At 58.9% G+C, this 20,214-nt stretch overlaps 1 protein-coding gene across 1 annotated transcript; it reads right to left on the bottom strand.

Moving 5' to 3' along the window:
* Nucleotides 1–1,027: 1,027 nt before the first annotated feature.
* Nucleotides 1,028–3,887, bottom strand: LOC142403574 (scavenger receptor cysteine-rich type 1 protein M130-like). Its single transcript, XM_075489821.1, has 4 exons — nt 3,533–3,887; nt 3,132–3,446; nt 2,460–2,774; nt 1,028–1,113 (listed from the first exon to the last, which is right to left on the bottom strand). The coding sequence occupies exons 1-4, from the start codon at nt 3,885–3,887 to the stop codon at nt 1,028–1,030; spliced, it is 1,071 nt and encodes a 356-aa protein (XP_075345936.1).
* Between the last annotated feature and the right edge of the window lie 16,327 nt (nt 3,888–20,214).

Raw genomic sequence — 20,214 nt, 5'->3', positions numbered from 1 at the left:
GCTTGGGCCAGCCCAGGACTGGTCTGACAGCACAGCCCCACTGCACTGTCCAGGCACGGCTGCAGCACCCCCAGTGAAGGCAATGTTGCTGTGGAGATCATCTGGGGCAGCATCACCCTTGCATCATCCTTTCAGAGACAGCGCTCATGCCCCTCTGGCCCCTGGGACATGCACCCCTTGTCTGACCCTGTACCAGCTCCCATGTTTTCTCTCCACCTGGAGCTGCTCCCTATCTGCCCCAGGGGTCTACAGCAGGGCCCCTGCCCTGCCATGGGGTGGGCAGGGCTGGGCAGAGGGACAGGCTGGGGACCTGACACCTCGGAGATGGACCCTACTGCCCCACACGCCTGCTGTCATCTCTGTTGCCCCAGAACCCCTTCCAGCACTACCCAGAGCACTGCCAGCCTTGGCCGTCCCCAGTCTGCCATTTCTCTCCTTGCCCCAGTGCTAGCCCCCCATGCCTCTGGGCTCTCTCTAACCCTTGCTGCTGGTGCCCCATGGCCAGGCAGTCAATGGGGCGGTGCATGGGACAGGTGGCAGCACACAGTCTCATCCCCTCCAGCTCTGCCTGTGCCCCTCACTGACACCCCACAGCACCCCACAGCCCTTGGAGGAGGCGTCTCCCCCTGGGACTGCTGTGGAAGGACCCACCTCTGCGTCCCGACCTGGCCCTTAGCACTTGCCCAGCCAGGAGGGCCAGGAGCAGGCAGAGGAGGGCCCCCAGGATGATGCAGATGATGACGGGCACAGAGAGTCTCCTGCTGCTGGTGAAACGGCCCCGCATGGGACCTGTATGGGCAAGAACATGGAAGGGGCAGCACCAGGCGTGGGAGAGGAGGGGACAGCACCAGCCCTGACGCCCATCACACAAGGCAGGAGGGGGTGAAGGGTCCCAGGGGGGACTGATGGGCAAGCTTCCACCCTGCTGAGTACATTCCAACCCTCCCCAATTCCACCACCACCACCCCAGTGCCTCCTCCTGGGATTTTCACAGCACAGTAAGGAGCCACTTCCATCCAGTTGCGGGTCACAGCCTGGCCCCAGGGATACCCAGCCTCAGGCAAGAGGACCAGTTACCTGGTCGGGTTGTGGAGGCTGCTGTCCTGGGTGGAGCTGCAGAGGAGGAAAAGGAGAGCTGTACTGAGAGGGTGGGTGTGCAGGTATCGGGGAGCCTCCTTCCCAACAGACCGCTTGTGTGTCTGTAGATGTCCCTCACACATCCCACCCAAATTGCCCCTCCAGTAGTGCTAGAAAGGGAGGCCAGGCCAGGGCCCAGGGCCTCTGCTCTGGGCGGCAGACAGCCCAGGTGGGACAGGCAGCCCAGGGGAGAACTCTGGGGCTTTAGGGCCCCACGGGCAGTGCCCAGAGGACACCCAGTTCCACCCAGGCTGCTCCCTGCCTGGCACCAGGCTCCTGCACTCTGCAGGAACGCTCTTGCTCTTGGGAGGTCAGGGGCCATGCCAGGACCAATTGACAAAACACCTTCCCCAGGTCCCTGCCATTACTCCAGCAAGGGGTCCCAGCCCTGCCGCTCACCTGAGCAGCGCACGGCAGCGTCTTCCTTATGCCGGCAAGCACCGCCATCCCCAGGCCGGGCCCAGCAGTCCTGCAGGGATGGCTCTGTCCCCCGGCACTCCACCTGCTCCAGCCAGATGGGGCCTTGCCCCATCCCAAATGCAGCCTCATTCAGGGCAGACACCGCAGGACCACAGCCCAGCTGCCTGCACGCCACCTCGGCATCCCGCATGTCCCAGGAGTCGTCGCACACCGTCCCCCAGGAGCCACGGTGCCACACCTCCACTCTGCCCGAGCACCCGTCCTCGCCTCCCACGGCACGAATCTTCTCCCTGTCTGGAGAAGGCAAAGACCTCCCATGGCACTGAGACAGCAGGCAGAGCCCTGCCACACAAGAAGGGTACACAGAGGAGCAGCTCAATACCTGTGCAGCTCGTGGAGTTGGGGCATGGGGCCAATGGCTCCGGGGACATTTCTGGGCGTGCCCCTGAAGAAAGAAACCCTGAAGTGAAGGGGCTGCTGTGTGGGATGGTGCAGAAGAGAGCGAGGCTGAGCTCTTCTTGTGCCTCCCTGTACCATCTTGGTCATGGCAGCAACTGAAGCCCGGTCATTCAGGGGACATGCGCAGGACTGGGGGGACCCTGATTGCTCAGCCCCTAGAGGTCCCTGGTTCACAGAGCAGCAGTAGTGTGTCTATGGAGGGGAGGCTCTTCTGAAGCCTGTCTGAACTCTTCTGAGACCTCCCCTGGAGATGCCTCTGCCTCCCCCACGTGCTGCTGGCAACCTGGGTGACAACTGCTGCTGGATATGTGTGGCTTTGGTCATGTTTGTGCCACTGGCAGCAGAAGGGTCTGACATGGAAAGGAATAGCCCCTCTGCATTTGGCTGTGCATAGAGGGGAGCAGGAGCTGGGGTGACACTGTGCCCGAGTGGCTCAGAGTTACCATCGCAGGTGATGTGGATCTCATCTCGCAGGTCTTCACATGACTGCGGGTCCCAGGCAGTGGAAGGACACTGCCAGAAGGAGCTGGTTTTCTCCCCACACTGCACATTATCCAGCCACGCAGGGCCAGACACCTTGCCATAGGGCAGGCGTCTTTCCAGGGATCCTCTGTCCCCGCAGCCCAGCTCCTTGCATGCCAGCGACACCGTGCTGAGAGTCATCGAGTTGGAGCAAATGCTCCCCCACGTCCCGTTGTAGAAAACCTGCAGGCGCCCGGAGCAGCCGTCGCTGTTCTGCAGCCTGAGGGCCAGGAACTCTGGGAGGAAAGGCAGGAAGGGGGAAGAGGCTGGTGTGGGGCTGTGGGAGCCAGGACACCTCTGCACTCCCCAGGCCCTCAGCCAGGCAGGGGCAGGGCCAGCACGTGCCCCTTGCACCCGGGGACAGAGAGAAGTCCCTGATGCACAGACACCCCTGCCCTTCCTGCTAACACTCGGGGACGGCTGAGCTCCCCAGGGACCCCCAGAGGGACTGAGGGTGCCCGTGCATGGGTGTGCATAGGACAGCCCCAGGCAGGGTCTCACAGGCAGCCAGGGACAGCCTTGGCCACGCCCGGCTCTCCCCACGTCCTGGCTTCCCCTCAAACCAGACTCCCACCAGAGCTGCCAGCACAGACCTGAGCAGATGACTCCCGCATCCTCTTTGTGCCCGCAGTCGTGCTGCCCCCAGGGCCTGGCAGGGCAGTCCCAGAGAGCAGCTTCGTCCCCAGAGCAGGTCACGCCATCCAGCCAGATCTGCCCAGAGCCTTCCCCAAACCGAGCAGAGCTGGCCGCCTCCACTGCCCCTCCACAGCCCAGCTGGTGGCAAACGACAGCAGCATCAGCCAGGTCCCAGTCGTCATCGCAGATGGTCCCCCAGCTGCCCTGGTAGTAGATCTCCACTCTCCCGGCGCAGCGCCCAGACCCGTTCACCAGACGGACCCGCCGGCTCCCTGCAGTGGGGAGAAACCCCAGTGGCTGTCAGGGCATGGCTACCCACACAACCCATCATCTGGGGGGCCCATGCATTGCCGCTCACCCCAGCAAATGACTCCCACGTCCTCTGCAACCCCTTCCGCCAGTGCACTCTCGGGCAGGGAGGTGTTGCAGAGGGTCAGCTTGGTCTCATTCCCTGTGCACCGGACCCCTCGCAGCCCTACGGGGCCTGTCCCTCGCTCAGGCTTTGGGGGGTTGTAGGCTGCCTCTGCCTGTCCGCACTGCAGCTGCCGGCACACCACGTTGGCCTTCTGCACGTCCCACTGGTCATCCAGGACTCTGCCCCACGTCCCGCGCTGCAAGATCTCCACTCGCCCGTCGCACCGGCTCCCTCCACCCACCAGCCGCAGGGATGCAAAGCCGGCTGAGCCTGGGGAGAGCAGAGATGCCACAGCCATCGGCAGCACTGGGGAGCATGGCACCCTTCAGGGAGGAGGGCAAGGGGGAATTTTCCAACCAAACAGGACAAGTCTGAGCCTTGTGCTGACAAGAGGAGAGGGCAAAGCCCGTGCCTGCTCTCCAGCTCAGACCCAGCTCTGCTGCTGCTGGGGGCACCCAGGCAGCTCCTGCCTGGGTGGTGGGATGAGGCTCTGCAGGGGTCTCTGTGGGGATGGCATGCGGTTGTCTGCAGCCAGAGGGATGGAGCAGAGCCCCGCAGCCCTGTCCTGGGCTCATCCCACAGGAGAAAAACACAGGAGCACAGGCCTGGCAGTGGCGCATGGGCCTAAGCCGCTGCCCTGAGGGCAGGTGCCTGCCTCCATTCAGTCCTCAGCTCTCCCACAGCAGAGAGGTCAGCCTGAGCAGGCAAAGACCTCCAGAAGGCTTCTGGGGACGCAAGGCTTTCTCCAGGCAGAAATTCAGCCTGGTACTGCCATGGGACCCCTGCTTTGGGTGGCCATGTCACACACAAGGGGCAAATGCAGCATTTTCCCAGCACTCACCTGAACAAATGACAGCGGCGTTGTTCCCATGGGAGCACGGTGAGGCCCCCAGGGTGATCACTGGGCACTGTCCCAGGTTGACTTCAGTCCCATCACAGTGGAATGAGTCTCTCCAGACTGGTCCGAGTCCTCTCCCAAAATGCCCTCCTCCAGGAAGGGACTCAGCAAACCCGCAGTTGAGTTGACGACAGAGAACATGAGCATCCGAGAGATCCCAGCGGGAGGCACAGAGGGTCCCCCAGGTCCCCAGCACCTGGACCTCCACCCTCCCCGCACACGCCGTGCTGCTGTTCACCAGCCTGAAGCCTGTGTACTCTGGGGACAGAGGAGGAGGGCTGAGGGTGGATTGGTGCTCTTGTACCCTCAGAAGCTGGCGGAGAGGCCAGAGGCACAGCATGCCTTTCTTCTCCCTCTGCACTATTTTCATGCTGCAGACAACCCATCAGCCCTCCTGTCCTCACGCCCAGCCCAGCACAGACCTTGCTCTCTTCCCCGACCCCCACCACAACCCCGGTGTTCAACACCCCACCCTGAGTCCTTACGTGTGCATGTGACAGCAGTGCTGCTCATATGGGTGCAGGGCTGGTCCTTGTGGGACCCCCTGGGGCAGGAGTTGAGGAGGGATTCATTCCCCACACACTGCAGCTCTCCATCCCAGATGGGACCCACCCTTTCTCCAAAGTGAGCTGCCCCAGCGACAGGCAGGGCCACACCACACTGCAGTTCCCTGCAGACCACGTCAGCAGCTTTGGGACCAAAGTGGGAGTCACAGACAGTTTTCCACTGGTCCCCATCATGGATCTCCACTCGTCCTGAGCAGTGGCTCTTGCCTTCTACCAGCCGGACAAATCCTGGGAAAAACAAAACAACTGAGAGCTCTCTGGCAGTTAAATGCCCACGTTCCCACATCACCTCCAAGCAAGCCATGACCAAATGGCGCCTTGCACAGCCCAGAGGAAGCTGTTGGGGGACTGTTGGTGACACAAACACATCCAGGACCCCCTGCACCCCTTCTCTACACCATAACAGCACTTAAAGATATGTGTCTATTGCAGACCCACAGCAGAGCCTGCAGACCATGTTGGCAACTTTGGGATCAAAGTGTGAGATGCAAAGAGTTTTCCCAGAGTCCTCATCATGTATCACTGTACATCCTTAGTAGGGGCTATTCCCTCTGACCAGCCAGACAGATCCTGGAGCTAACAAGGTCCCCTGAGTGTTCCCAGAACCCTCTGGCAGTCCCCTGATCATGTCCCATCTGATCTCTAAGGTGGTCAAAGGCAAAAAGCCCCATGACCATGCCAGCTGCTCTCAGGGGGTGCTGATGGCACAAAAACATCGTTCCCCCCCTGCTGCTCCTTCAGAAATCAGCACAGCACTTGTGGGCTTGCTTCCCTCCCAAACTCACAGCCACAGGAATCTCTCAGACAAACTGCTGCTGCCCCAGAGACCTTGGCTACCCAGCTCTGGTCCCTGGCCACTGCAGCAGACAGAGCACTTGGAGTCTGGGGAAATGGTCCCAGGCGCTGTTGGCTGCTGCAGGCTGCTCTGCCCCACCAAGCTCAGGGCCCAGCGTGAGGAACTCCTTGGTGCCACCAAAAATGCACACCGTGCCAGGGGGGTCTTGGGCTGTTGGGGTGCTGCTGGTAGATGAGACATGTCACAGGGCAAAGGCACAGTCAGGCTGTACCTGTGGTCAGTGTCTGTGCCAGCCTCCCGCTCTGGCACCTGCCGGGAAAGAGCTCTTCAGGCATGACCAGAGTGCACTGCTGGGCACACATGTCCATGGCCAACATCTGGGCAGAGGGCAGGGGAGTGGACAGAAGAGCAACCCTGGGCTTACACGAGCTCCCAGTGCAAGGGCAGGTACAGAGGAGAGCCAGTAAAGTGCTGGCAAACCCAAAAGCGCAAGGCAGCCAGAGGCTGGGACAGACACGAGAGGCCGGGCAGCGAGGCAGCACTCTTGGACGGGCTTTTGTCCCCCTGGACATGCTCTTGTGGGGTGACCCTGGGGGAGGAATGAGGTGCCACGTGCCAGCCTGTTCCTCTGCCCAAGCCCAGCACTCCTCTCCAAGCAATACCTTTGCTTGGGCCAAGGGACCCTTGTCTACCGGGGGCACAACCCAAAATTCCTCATCCATCTCATGCCCTTCCCCGAGGCTGTGGGTGGCTGCATGAGTCACTCTTGGCGCCTCTGGCATGGGGGGACCTGGGCCTCACTGCTGCCAGATGGGTCTTGGGTGAAAGGGAGGAGAAAGTTGGGAACCAACAGACATATCAGGGCAGGGCAGAGGGATTCATCTGAGCCACCTTGGGGGCCAGGCAGGGTAGGGGCACCCTGGGGCAGGTTCCCACTGGGCTTTTCCCAGGGACCGAGGACATCAGCAATGACAGTCCCAGCTCAGCAGTTCGACCAGCCACACCGGGCCCTGCTGTGACATTAGCCTGTTGCTCCCTGCGGTTATAGCCAGGTCCCTTCCCTTGTCCCAGACCCAAAGGTGGAGAACAGGCTGTCCCCTTACCTGAACATATCACTCCGGCGTCAAAAGCATGAATGCAGTTATGTTCACCCCATCCTGCATGTGGGCAGTCAGACAGGGCAGACTCGGTGCCATTACAGCCAACATTATCCAGCCAAATGGGGCCAGATCCTCGCCCAAAGACTCCGTACCGAGGAGCTCCAACAGCAGAACCACAGTCCAGCTGCTTACAAACCACAGCAGCATCCTGCATGTCCCAGTGGTGACCACACACGGTCCCCCACTGGCCCTGTTGTTTCACCTCCACTCTCCCAGCACAGTGGTTGTCGCCGTTCACCAGCCTCATGTCCACAGCCCCTTCAAACACTGACAAAGGACCAGTCAAGACAGTGCCGAGCCCCAGCACTGTGCGTTTGGGGGAACCCCTGCTCAGGTGGAGCCAGAGGTGCCAGGGTGGGAGCCCACTGCCCTCCAGGCTGTCCCCAGGGCAGTGCAGGGCTCCCTTCTATCCCCACGGGCTGTGCAAGGCTGGGGATGCCCAGCTCCAACCCTGCTGGGTCATTTGTCACCCCACAGACTGTGGCACTTCCTTCCACCCCAATGCCCCCTGCAAACTGACCCCCGGCTCATACCCACCCAGGGCACCCGTTCCTTCCCAGCTAGCACCCTGAGAAGAGACCTGCCCCCACCACGGCTCCCCCAAGCACACACTGCTGCTTCTGCCCAGGTCCTAAGCTCCCCTGGACCACAGCCTGCCCTGGGCATCTCCCAGCTCATCCTCCACCCTCACGCCTTTCTGTGTCCCCTGTGGTGCAACAGGATGATGCCAGTGAGCCCTCCCAACCCATGCCCCCTCCTTGTCCTCGGGCATCAGCCCAGCCGTGCCCTTGTCTAGGATGCCCCAGGAAGGTCACCTCTCTGCCAGCCTGTGGGAACAGGTACCCCAGTTCCCTTGTCTCCACAGGCACAACCTGCCCCCCCTCAGGCTGGAGCTCACCCAGTGTTCAACACCCCACCCTGAGTCCTTACGTGTGCATGTGACAGCAGCGCTCTTCATGTGGGTGCAGGGCTGGTCCCTGTGGGACCCCCTGGGGCAGGAGTTGAGGAGGGATTCATTCCCCACACACTGCAGCTCTCCATCCCACATGGGACCCACCCCTTCTCCAAAGTGAGCTGCCCCAGCAACAGGCAGGGCCACTCCACACTGCAGCTCTCTGCAGACCACGTCAGCAGCTTTGGGACCAAAGTGGGAGTCACAGACAGTTTTCCACTGGTCCCCATCATGGATCTCCACCCGTCCTGAGCAGCGGCTCTTCCCTTCTACGAGCCGGACAAACCCTGGAACAAAGTAAGTAACTGGAGTTCCCAGAGTCCTCTGACAGATACATGACCACATCCTGCATCACCTACAAGCAAGCCATGACCAAACCACCCACTGAACATCCCAGAGGAAGCTCTTGAAGGACTCTTGGTAACACAAACACACCAGACCCCCTGCACACCTTCTCTACACCATCACAGCACCGAAGGGTATGTGTCTGTTGCAGCACCAGGCACTGCTTGGACAATCTGCTGCTGCACAACGTGCCCTGTGGTGCCCGGCATGGTCCCACCAGCACTGCAGTGTGGTGTGCGCAGTTCGGGTCCGGGAGAACTGGCCCAGATGATAATGACTGCTGCAGCCTGCTCAGCCCCTGCAGAGCTTGCGACCAGGCAGGACCATCTCCTTGACACAGCCAGAAATGCACCCTGCTCCCAGGGCTGTTCTGGGGTGTTGGGAGGTTGCTTTTAGGGGGAGATGTCACAGAGCACAGAAATGCTGCAGCAGTTACCATGGCTGGTGCCTGTCCAGCCCTCTCCGATGCCTGCTTGGAGCGGGTGTCCTCAGCCAGACACACAGGGCTCTGTCCACAGGTGCACAGGTCCCAAGACAAAGTCCAGGCAGAGGGACAGGAGACCTGCATGTCCCCCTGGGCTCATGCTGGCTCAGAGGGTGACAGCAGGCACAGACAACAGTCAGAAAGTGCTGCCAAAGCCTCTGTTTCTTGGGGCAGTGTGGGGAACCATGGGCAGGCAGGAGAGGCTGGGCAGCAGGTCAGCGCTGCCTGCATGGGGCTATGTCCCCGTGGGGCTGTCACAGCCCCAGGGATGTCACAGTACCAGCCTGTGCATGCAGTGATGCAGAAGGGAGCAGCCAGAGTCAGGCAGTGGCCAAGCTCCCAAGCCTTGCAGGAGCTGGCTGGACCACACAGCCGAGCCCTGGGGACAGGCAGTGAAAGGGCTGTGTGCCACCCTGCTCCTCTCCCAGGGCCCAGCACTCATGCTCTCTGAAAAACCCTTTTGATTCAGTTGAGGTACTCATGGCTGTGAAGGGCAATGACCCAGGGGACCAGATATCTCATGCCCTTCCTCCAAGGTGTGCAGTGCCAAGCAAGTAACCCCAGGTTTCTCCAGCACAGGGACCCTCAGCATTGTTGTCTGGGAGCTGGCAGAATACGTAGAGACCAGTGGGGATCAGTGGACACCCCAGGGCAGGGATGGAGACTTCATCTGCAGCCCAAGACACTGACTGAAGAGGGCCTGAGACACTGTGGCAGGGTTAGTTCAGCCTGGGCTAGGCTCCCTCTGGGCTTTTCCCAGGCACTGAGAACACCAGCAATGACAGTCCCAGCTCAGCAGTGTGACTGACCACATTGGGCACTGCTGTAATGGCCACTTGTTGCTCCCTGAGAGCACACCCAAGGTTCCTTTCCCGTCACATGCCCAGAAGTGGGGAATAGGCTGTCCACTTACCTGAACACATCACTCCAGCATCACCAGCATGAATGCAGTTATGTTCACCCCATCCTCTGTGTGTGCAGTCAGACAGGGCCAACTCGGTGCCATTACAGCCAACATCATCCAGCCAAATGGGGCCAGATCCTGGCCCAAAGCCTCTGTACTGAGGAGCTCCAACAGCAGACCCACAGTCCAGCTGCTTACAAACAACTGCCGCGTCGTTCATGCTCCAGTAGTCACCACACACGGTCCCCCACTGGCCCTCATGTTTCACCTCCACTCTCCCAGCACAGTCGTTGTCGCCATTCACCAGCCTCACCTCTGCAGCCCCTTCAAACACCAACATGGCACCGGTCAGGAGAGCTCCAAGCCGCAGCACTGCAGGTCTGGGGGAACCCCCTGCCAAGGCCATGTCAGAGGTGCTAGGGTGGGAGCCCTCTCCCCTCCAGGCTGTCCCCAGTGCGGTGCGGGGATCCCTTCTATCCCCACGGGCTGTGCAAGGCTTGGGATGTGCAGGTCTGGCCCTGCTGGGTCATTCGCCATCCCACCGCACAAGGCACCTTCTCCCACCCCAACGGCCACCTGCCCCCTGCCCACGCACACCTGCACACTGTGCCCAGCCCTGCACAGGGCACCCGCTCTTCCCCAGCCCAGCACCCCCTGAACAGCCCCGTGTACACAGCCCTGCAGCTTCCCATGCAAACCACCTGCCCTGGCACCATCCAAACCCACCCCCACCCCCAGGGCTTTCCCTGTTCCCACCAAGACCATTCCAGTGATCCCCACACCCACATCCCCTCCTCGCCCCTGGTGTCAGCCCAGCCCTGCACTGGGACAGGCCCCCCAGGAAGGATGTCTCTCGACGCAGATGCCCCCATCCCCTTCTCTCTGCGGGGCACAAACTGCCCTCATGGGCTCAGGGTCCCCTGGAACAAGGGGGCAGTGAGCAGCACACAAAGCCTCTGGGGTACCCCAGAGGTTGGCAGTGCCCTGGGGATCTCTGCCTGCTGCCATCCCCAGCTAGGCCACCACCGGCTCCAGAGGCACAGTGCTGGGGAACGGGGGGTCCCCAAAGGCTACCCCAGGACAGGGTGTCTCTGCGTCCAGCCAGGCACAGGCTGCCCCAAACACCGGAGCCCTGGAAAAGGACATGCTCTCTCCCACCCAGACAGGCAGGCACAGGCTCCATGGACTTGAGCACCTTCTGGCCCTCACCTCAGTAGCACCTGCAAAGAAACCCCATTCCCGGACACATCCCGATGGCCATGCTGCTACCCGCTGGGCCTGGGCTGGGGGACAATGGAACTGGCACTTACCGCTGCACAGCTGTACCCAGAGGAGCAGCCCCAGCATCCGAGGGGACAGGACTCCCTCTGTGCCCATCCTGAGCCTCCTGCCCTGCCAGCACATCCCTGCTCTGCCACACTCCCTGCCACGGCTCCTGGGGACTCCTGGGGACAATGGCGACAGGAGGGCAATATATCTCTGCAGATGCCAGCCCAGCTACAGGACGAGCCAATCAAAGCAGCAGGGCCTTTTTCGACATTATCGGGAGCTATCTCCCCTCCGACACAGCCCGGCCCTCCAATGAACTTCTCCAGCGCCATTCATGACCATATATGACAGACGGCTCTGCTACAGGTGTCACGTCACCGTGGTGGGGGGCCGTCACAGGACAGGGCTGCTTGTGTGGGGGTAAATGGATTTTTCACCCCCTCAACCCTGCTTTCTCAACCAGGAGCACTGAGCATCTCCTATGCCAGGCACAGCCAAGAGCCCAAGGTGAGAGTGTCCAGCCACCCTCGTGCCGTGGGAAGCACAGGGCTGGGGCTGCGCCGGAGGCTGTGTCAGGAAGGGAGGGAAACAGCCCCTGCCCCTGCTACAGACCCCACTGTGCTGGGAGCAGCAGCTGGGAAAGGGCCTTAGCCCAGGCCAGAGCCCCGTCCCAGGAGTGCTGGCTCACCCTTCCTTCCCTGGAGAGCCCCATGGAAGGTCCCTCGCAGGAGCCGGAGCTGGGACATGTCCCTGCCCTGGCAGCAGACGTGCAGCCCAGAGGCTCAGACAGATCCCTGACTGTCAGCGTGTCACCGAGGGGCCGTTATTCCCCGCGGGCGCATCGGGAGCTCCAGCCTGCAGGTGCACAAACCACAGCCCACGTGGCCTCGCAGCACTCCCCACGCTCCCCCCGCAGCGCCCAGGCAGGAAGTCTGTGGTTTCCTCCTGGCGCCGTGCCCAGGCACATCCCTGCGGGGTCCCCGAGCCACCCCCACCCCGACTGCTCCAGCCAGGGCTGCAGGGGCTGCTCCTTCGGCATCGAAGGCACGGGGCCGGGCAGCTCCCGTCCTCCGTGAAGCCCTTGTGACAGCACACGGCCGCTCTGCACCGAGCCCCACAGCCATGGGGTGCCATTGGTGACGTGACCACTGCCACTGCTGTGTGCTCATGGGTTATCCTGACAGTGACCTCACACCCTCCTACTGCTGGCACTCTGTGTGCATGTGTTACAGTGTCACACGTGTGTGCGGTGTATGGACTTCTGCTGATGATGGTTCTTCCAAAAAGCCGTATTTGGGCATGGTCGAAATATTGTTTTGGTGACATCAGAAGCACCTACAGAAGCTATGTGCCAGCTCCTGGCCTACCAGCTACTCAGGCAGCAGTGACATCACAAGCTCATGCACAGCCCCTGGCCTATCTGCTACTCAGCCACAGAGGATGTCATAGCATCTACCTCTGATATTGGCCTGCTCCCGGCCTATCGGCCATTCAGGCACCAATGACCTGAAAACCACCTACAGAAACTATGGGCCTGCTCCTGCCCTCCCAGCTCCTCAGGCAGCAGTGACATTAGAAGAAGCACCTACACATGCCATGGGCCTACTCCAGGCCTATGAGCTACTCAGACATGACATGAGATAAATCAAAGGCCAGAGACAACCATCCGCAACTCCAAAACCTTAGTGTTCCGCAAGGACTGGACATGATTGTCCCCAAAGTCCAAGGCCTAGACATTGCCCAAGGACTGGAGATGATTGTCCCCAAACCACAAGACCTTGGTGTCCCTCAAGGAACATTGATGACAAACCCTAGACCCCTAGATCATGGTGTTCATCAAGGACCATCAATGACCACCGCCAACACCAAGACCTTGATGTCCCTCAAACCCCAAGATTTTGGTGTCCCTCAAAGAGCAGCAATCATTTTCCCCATCCCCCTGACTCCCCTAGACATTTTGGGGGTGCTGGTGGCCACCTCAGTACCCTGTTTGTCCAGGACCCCCCACCCCAGAGGACCACGGGCCATCCCACCATTGGGGGTGGTACGGTATTTCACCCTGGGGTTTAATTTTCCCTGCCTGAAAAACCCCGTCAGCAAGAAGACCCGGGAAAGCAGGATCAAACTTTGGGCCCGGTCACTGTGACAGCCCCTGTCTGCTTCGGGGGACACCCCCAGCCAGGTAGGGTGGGGTATCCCCCACTTGTACCCCCTTGTTTGTACCCCCATTTATAGCTCCCACATTTATAGCCCTTGCATGTATCAGCGCCATTTATACCTCCCTAATTTATACCCCCTCTTTATGCTACCCATATACCCACCATGTATTACCCTCCCCAAGTTTATATCCCCCTATATACCCCCTATATACCTCTCCCTGTATATACCCCCATATACACTCTTCCCCATTATACCCCTCCCAATATACACCCTTCCCCATATGTACCCCCCATTTATACCCCGATTTATACCCCTCTTTTTAACCATTTTACAACCTCATTTACACCCCTCCCCATAGATACCCCCTATATAGCCCTCCCCATTTATAGCCCCCATTTATACCCCCCTTTTTATAGCCCCTCAGTTATAACCCTATTTACACCCCTCCCCATATATATGCCCCTTATACACCCCCATATATATACTCTTTGTATATACCCCCATATATACACTCTCCATATAGACCCCCATATATACCCCTCCCCATTTATAATCTCCAAATATATCCCCATATATACAGTTTCCATATATACCCCACCCCATATATACCCCCCCATATATACCCCTCTCCATATATACCCCTCGCCATAGCTACCCCCTATATATACCCACCATTTACCCCCGCTCCTGTCCTGCAGGTAGGTGGAAGTCCTTGGGGACCCCCCCCATCCGGGGCGCTGCCAGGTGAGTGTTTTGGGGGGTTCCCATGGGGGGTGGGGGGAGCACACCCTTGGACCCCCACGTTGCCCTGCGGAGCCCCCAAACTACCCCAAAATTACACCAGGGGCCCCCAGACTACCCCCAGGGACCCTAAAACTGCCCCAGAGGCCACCATATTATCCCCAGGGAAGCTGAATTACACCCAGGGGCCCCCAAAACTGCCTCAGGGACCCTAAATTGCCCCCAGGCACCTCCAAACTGCCCCACTGATGACAAAACTGTCCCAGGGATCCCCAGACTACCACAGGGAACTCTCAACCTATACCAAGGACCCCCAAAATTACCCCCAGGAAGCCCAAACTGCCCCTGGGTCCCCCCAGCTTCCCCAAGGGACCCCCAACTACCCCAGAGACCCCTAAAACTACCCCCAAGGAACTACAACATCCCTAAGGACCCCCAAACTGCACCCAGGGACCTCCATCTGATTCCAAACTGCACCAGGGACCCCCAAACTGCCCCTAAAGCTCCTTGAATTATCCCCAGGGACCCCCAAAACTACCCCATGGATGTCTAAAACTGCCCCCAGGGACCCCCAAACTACCCCTAAGACCAGTTGAATTGCTTTCAGGGACCCCAAATTACCTCAGGGACCCCAAAAACTATCCCTATGGACCCTCAACCTACCCCACGAACTCCGCAACTGCCCCAGGACTCCCCAACTGTCCCAGGGACCTCAAAACTCCCCCGGGGCCCACCACTTTCTAGGGATGCCCAACATCTCCAGGGACACATAGATTTAACTAGAGACCCCCAGATTATCCCAGGGACCCCCAAACTACAACACAACCCCACAAACGGCCCCCAGGGAATCACAAATTACTCCCAGAAACCCCCAAAATACAGCAGGGACCCATAACTTCCTCACTGACCCCAAAACCACCTGCCATGGGACCCCAAACTGCCCCCATGGACCCAGAATTGCCCACAGGGAGACCAGGCCTGCCCCCAAGGACCACCAACTGATGCCCAACTGCCCAGGGACACTCAACACTACCCCACCGATGCCCCAAATAGCCCCCATCACCCCCCAGCTCCTAGTGCCCCTACATCCCCTCCCTCTTCCAGCTGTCATAGAACCCCAAATCAATCGACCCCCCCAAAACCAAAAGTGCTTGGGAGGACCCCAGTTCAGAAACTGAAAATGGGGGAGGGTGGGGGGGCCTGCCCATCTGCCAGGAGCCCCCCTTCGACCCCCCAGATCCACATCGTCCCCCATAAGCAGTGATGGGGTAGGGTGCTGGGGTGGGCAGTCAAAGCTGGGTGGCTGCAGGGGAATGAGGCACTGAGGTCGCTTGTGGGAACTGTGCCGGGAGGATGTTTCCCCAGCCCTGAATGCACCCTGTCCCAAGTGGTGGTTGCACCAGCAGAGGTCTAGGGCCACATGTGGGGATGCAGGTGTGGGCCAGCCCAGGGACAGGGACAGGGATCTGAACAAAAGCCATGATGCTCCAAGAACCTCCCCCACTGATGGAAACCCTAAATTGCCCTCAATCCCCAGCCAGGCAGGGCTGTCACCCCAGTCAGTGCGATTGCTGCGGAGACCCAAGAGACATGCTGGGCTGGGAGGTGCAGGGCAGCCAGGACTGACCCCAGCACTCCCAGGAACCTCTCTGCAGCCACAGCAGCTCTCCACAGCTGGGACAAGACTCGCTGATGATCTCTCCATGGCCAGGGGTCTCTTTGGGCTGTAGCCACTGGCACTGCCTGCTGGGAACCCCAGACCTAGTTCTGAGCCCCAGTGCCCTGCACCACAGCTCTTAGTACCTCCCCTCCCATGCCACCATCCTCTCTCAGGAGCACCACCAAGGGCATTACTCCCTGACCAGGTATGCAGAGGAGCTGCTGGAGGTCTTCTCTGCTCACCCATTCTGCCCCAAACGCTGCCTTGGTGTCAGCCCACAGGCACCACCACATTCCCTCTGTGTCAGGTGCTGGGTGTCTCCACATGCCCTCCTCTGAGCCCAGGCAGGGACCCCCAGGGTGTCTCTCTGCTCGGAGCTGGCCACAATGCCTGGCTGTGCAGTCACAGGGGATCCTGGTGTTGCCACACTTGGAGAGAAGGTTGTTGTTGTCCTTGCTCACAGTAGGCATGAGGGTGTGTCTGGCAGTCAGGAAGGAAAGACAAGGACAAGAGACAATGCGGACAAGAAGCAGGCAGGGAAATTTCACATGAGGTTTAAGGAAAAAAAACACACCTTTATAGTTGATTAGTACTGGGTCTGGGGCCCAGACATCTTCAAAACTCAAGTGGAGAAAGCACTCACCAACCTGATCTAACGGACAAGCTCTCCCTGCTCAGAGCAGAGCGTAGCACTAGACACCTCCACTGGTTCCTTCTGACTCTTCTTGGTGGCATATCTGGACATGGCCTAGTCTAGTCTAGAGCGGGATGCCCAATACAGGGTCCAGCTGGATTTTGAATATCTCCATGTATGGAGACACCACAACCTCTGTGGACAACCTGTTCCAGTGATCAACCACCCTCACAGCAGAAAAGAGTTTTCTTGGGTTGGATGGAAGTTCCTGTGCTTCCCTTGCTACCCATTGTCTGTCACTGGGCACCACAGAGAAAAGCCTGGCTCCCTCTTCTTCATTCCCTCCCGTCAGGTATTGATACACATGGACAGGATCCCCATGAGCCTTCCCTTCTCCAGGCGAAACAGTCCCAGCTCTCTCAGCCTCTCCTCCTGAAGGATGCTTGTGTGCCTTCATCATCTTTGTGGCCCTTTGCTGGACTCCCTCCAGTCACTCCATGTCTCTCTTGTACTGGGCAGCCCAGCACTGGACACAGCACTCCACACGTGGCTTCAGCAGTGCTGACTAGAGGGGAAGGATCACCTCTCTCCACCTGCTGGCAAACCTCTCCTGAACGCAGCCCAGGAGGCTGTCGGCCTGCTTTGCCACACAGCCGCACTGCTGGCTCGTGGCCAGCTTGTTAGCCACCACGACCCCCTGATCCTTCTCTAGAAACCTGCTTTCCAGGCAGTCAGCCCCCAGCCCCCAGTACTGGTCCATGGCATTATGCCTGCCCAGGGGCAGGACTTTGTCTTTCCCTTTGTTGAACTTGATGAGCTTCCTCTCTGCCCACTTCTCCAGCCTGCCCACGTCCTTCTGAGCGGCAGTGCAACCAGCTGCTGTACCAGCCACTCCTCCCAGTTCTGTATCATCCACAAACCTGCTCACGATGCCCCTGGTCCCATCCTCCAGGACTCCAATGAAAGGCTGAATAGAACGGGACCCACATCAACCCCTGGGCTACACCCCTGGTGATTATCCTCCAGCTGGACTTTGTGCCACTGGACACAGCCCTCTGGGATTCAGGCACTTTTCCATCCATCTCATTTTCCACTTCTCTAGTCCATACTTGCTCCGCTTGTCTACAGGGGTATCATGGGAGACAGGCTGACAGCTCCCTGCATCCTCCTTCCTGCCCTGCTTAAAGATAGGGTTTACATTTGCTTTCTTCCAGTCCTCAGGAACCTTGCCCAATCCCCATGACCTTTCCAACATGATGTCAAGTGGCCTTGCAGTGACATCAGCCATCTTCCTCAGCACTCACCAGTGCATCCCCTCAGGTCCCAAGGACTTATGCACGTGTACTTTCTTTAAATGTTCCCTAACCTGAGACTGCTGCACCAAGGGTAAGTCTTCCTTGCCCTTCCTCTGGTCCTGGGGGCCTGGCATTCCTGCAGGTTGGTCTTCCCAGTAAACTCAGAGAGGAAGAAGGCATGGCCCTTTCTTGGCCCTTTCTGTGCTGTTTGTCACCAGGGCCCCTGACCCATCTAGCAGCAGGCACACATTTTCCCGAGCCTTCCTTTTGCTGCTGGTGTCGTTCTTAAACCCTTTCTTCATGCCCTTCATGTCCAGATTGAATTACCAGATTGAGATCGAGATGGACTTTGCCTTTCCTAACACTCTCGCTGAATGATTGGGAGGTTCATGGTGCCCTCCAGAAGCCTCCTGAGTGTCTTGTGCCCTGCTGTGCTGCCCCTCAGGCAGATGTCTGACTGGGTAATGTCCCCCATGAGGACCAGGGCCTGCAAATGAGAACCTGCTTCTACTTGTCTGAAGAAGGCCTCATCTGCTGCTTCTTCTTAATATGGTTGGTCCATAGCAGACACCAACTACAACGTTATCCACGTTGCTCTGCCCACTAATCCTCATTCAGCAGCTCTCATCTGGCTCATCACCTGGCACTAGGCAGAGCTCCATGATGTCCTTCTGCTCACTCACATACAGGACAACTTCCCCTCCTCACCGACCTGCCCCGTCCTTCCTAAAGAGCCTGCTTCCATCCATGGCCACCCTCCAGTGATGTGAGCTATGTGGCTGTATCTTGGGTACCTAAGTGAGAATATAGCTCAGGAATTGCCCACACTGTGTGCATTCCTGTCAAGACACATCAGAGGTGTGCCCAGCCATGCTGATTTCCCTGCTGGAGAAATGAGATTGAGGGCTACTTGACAGGTGCCCACAAACAGCCCTGGCTGAACCCTTTGCTTCACCTCCAACTTCCTTCTTCCATGTTTCCCCCATTCCAGGTTCTTCCCTTTGGTCATCCTCCAACCCTCCCACACAAGAAGCCCACCTCTGTTTTCCCTTTGCCTACTGTCCCTGGTTTGCTTGCCTGGTGCCCTCTGTTGGTGTGTCTGGGATGGCTGCATTGCGAATTCTTACTTTGCTCTGCAAGTCCGTTAGACTAGGACCTTCTTTTATTATCCGTCTTGTCCTGCAGTTCCTCATGCTGTCATCTTGTTAGAGGCACCACAGGACAGGGTGGCCAACAGAAACCTCACCAAGTTTTACAAGGAGAAGTGGCCAGTCCTGCATCAGGAGCAGGATAACCCCATGTATCAAGGCAAGCATGGAGCTGACCAGCTGAGGAGTGAGCCTGAGGAGAAGGCATGGTTGCTACAAGGGATGCTATAGGAAGCCAGTGCAGCATGTTGACCACGAATCAGGCCAGCTGCATATGGGGCTGAATTAGGAGGAGTATGGCCACCCAGACAAGGGGAGTTAGCTCCTCCCTTGACTCAGCAGGGGTGTGGCCACATCTGAACTAATCTGTGCTGGGGTGGGGCTCCATGTTCTGCAGGAGTGGGGAGGACCTGGAGAAGGTGCAGAGGACATCTGCCAAGATGGGGTGAAGGGGCTGAATCCCATGACTCGTGTGGAGAGGCTGAGGGACCTGGGCTGCTTTGGCCTCCTGACGTAGAGGCCAAGGACAATGTTGTCACGGCCTGCAGCTGCTTGAAGGGTGCTTTCAGAGAGGATGAAGATTTCCTTTGTAGAGGAAACAGCATGAGAAAGGAAAAGCTTTGGAGTCTGAGCCTGGGCATGAGGAAAAAGGAAATGTCACTTGAAGGGTAGTGCTATGGTGCAACCGGGCACTGGGGGTGGTGGTGTTTGTCTGTGTTACAAATGCCCTGGGGCACCTTCCCCAGCTGTCCATGCCACCAAAGACAACAGACCAGCCTCCTCTCTCCTGTGTCTGCAAGTCTCCGCTGCCTTCCACAAGCCCTGACTCTGCACCAGCAAACCCCTGGTGTGAGTCCTCACCCTGCATGGTCAGGCAGCTCAGCTAACTTCAGTGTGTTCCTCTCCCAAGTAGTTTCCAGCCCAGCCCTGTCCCTATCTGGTGTTCCCCAGCACTTCCCTCCCCTACCCATCTATCTCTTTCATGTCCAGCCCAGAAAAGCAGCCCATTCTGGGCTGACCCCATGGCAGTGCCCACTGATGGGTACTGCAAAGCTCTGCACACTCAACCCCACAGCCCCAGCCCCTCTGCAGCTCACAGTAGCTCCTGCCAGAGAGGCAGAGAGGTGTCTCAGTCCCAGGGCTGAGGGCCAGCCATGGCATGAGGAGATGGAGGCCAGTGTCTGCTCCTGTCTCCAAGACAGCCTTATTGTCCACGGCCAGCAAACCCCTCTGTGCCAGCCCCACTCCCAGGAAAAGGCTCCTGGCCCAGGGCATCCTCAGGCTGCTCCAGCCACCCAAGCAATAGAGAAGCCTGCCCGAGCTGGTGCATTCAGAAATAGATATCTCTTTGTCATTTATTCCCTCCTAGAAGCACAGAGTTGCTGCTTTCTCTTCTCCAGACATGTCCCTGCCCCCAGAGAGCCTTTCACCAGGGAAGTTTGTCCATGCTGGCCTGACTTGCCGCTCCTTCCTCCTCCCTGTGCCCTCCACAGGGCCCTGAGCTGTTGGTACTGCTCTGCAGAGCGAGCGGGCTGTGGTGCCTGAAAGCCATGGGGTGAGAGTCCCAGGCAGATCCCTGTTGATCATTCACCATCTCGGGTGGAACTGGGCAC

Source organism: Mycteria americana, unplaced genomic scaffold, assembly GCF_035582795.1.
Source record: "Mycteria americana isolate JAX WOST 10 ecotype Jacksonville Zoo and Gardens unplaced genomic scaffold, USCA_MyAme_1.0 Scaffold_39, whole genome shotgun sequence".
NCBI lineage: Eukaryota > Metazoa > Chordata > Aves > Ciconiiformes > Ciconiidae > Mycteria > Mycteria americana.
Note: the sequence above shows the minus strand (reverse complement) of the source record. Positions and strands in the feature narration are given on the sequence as shown.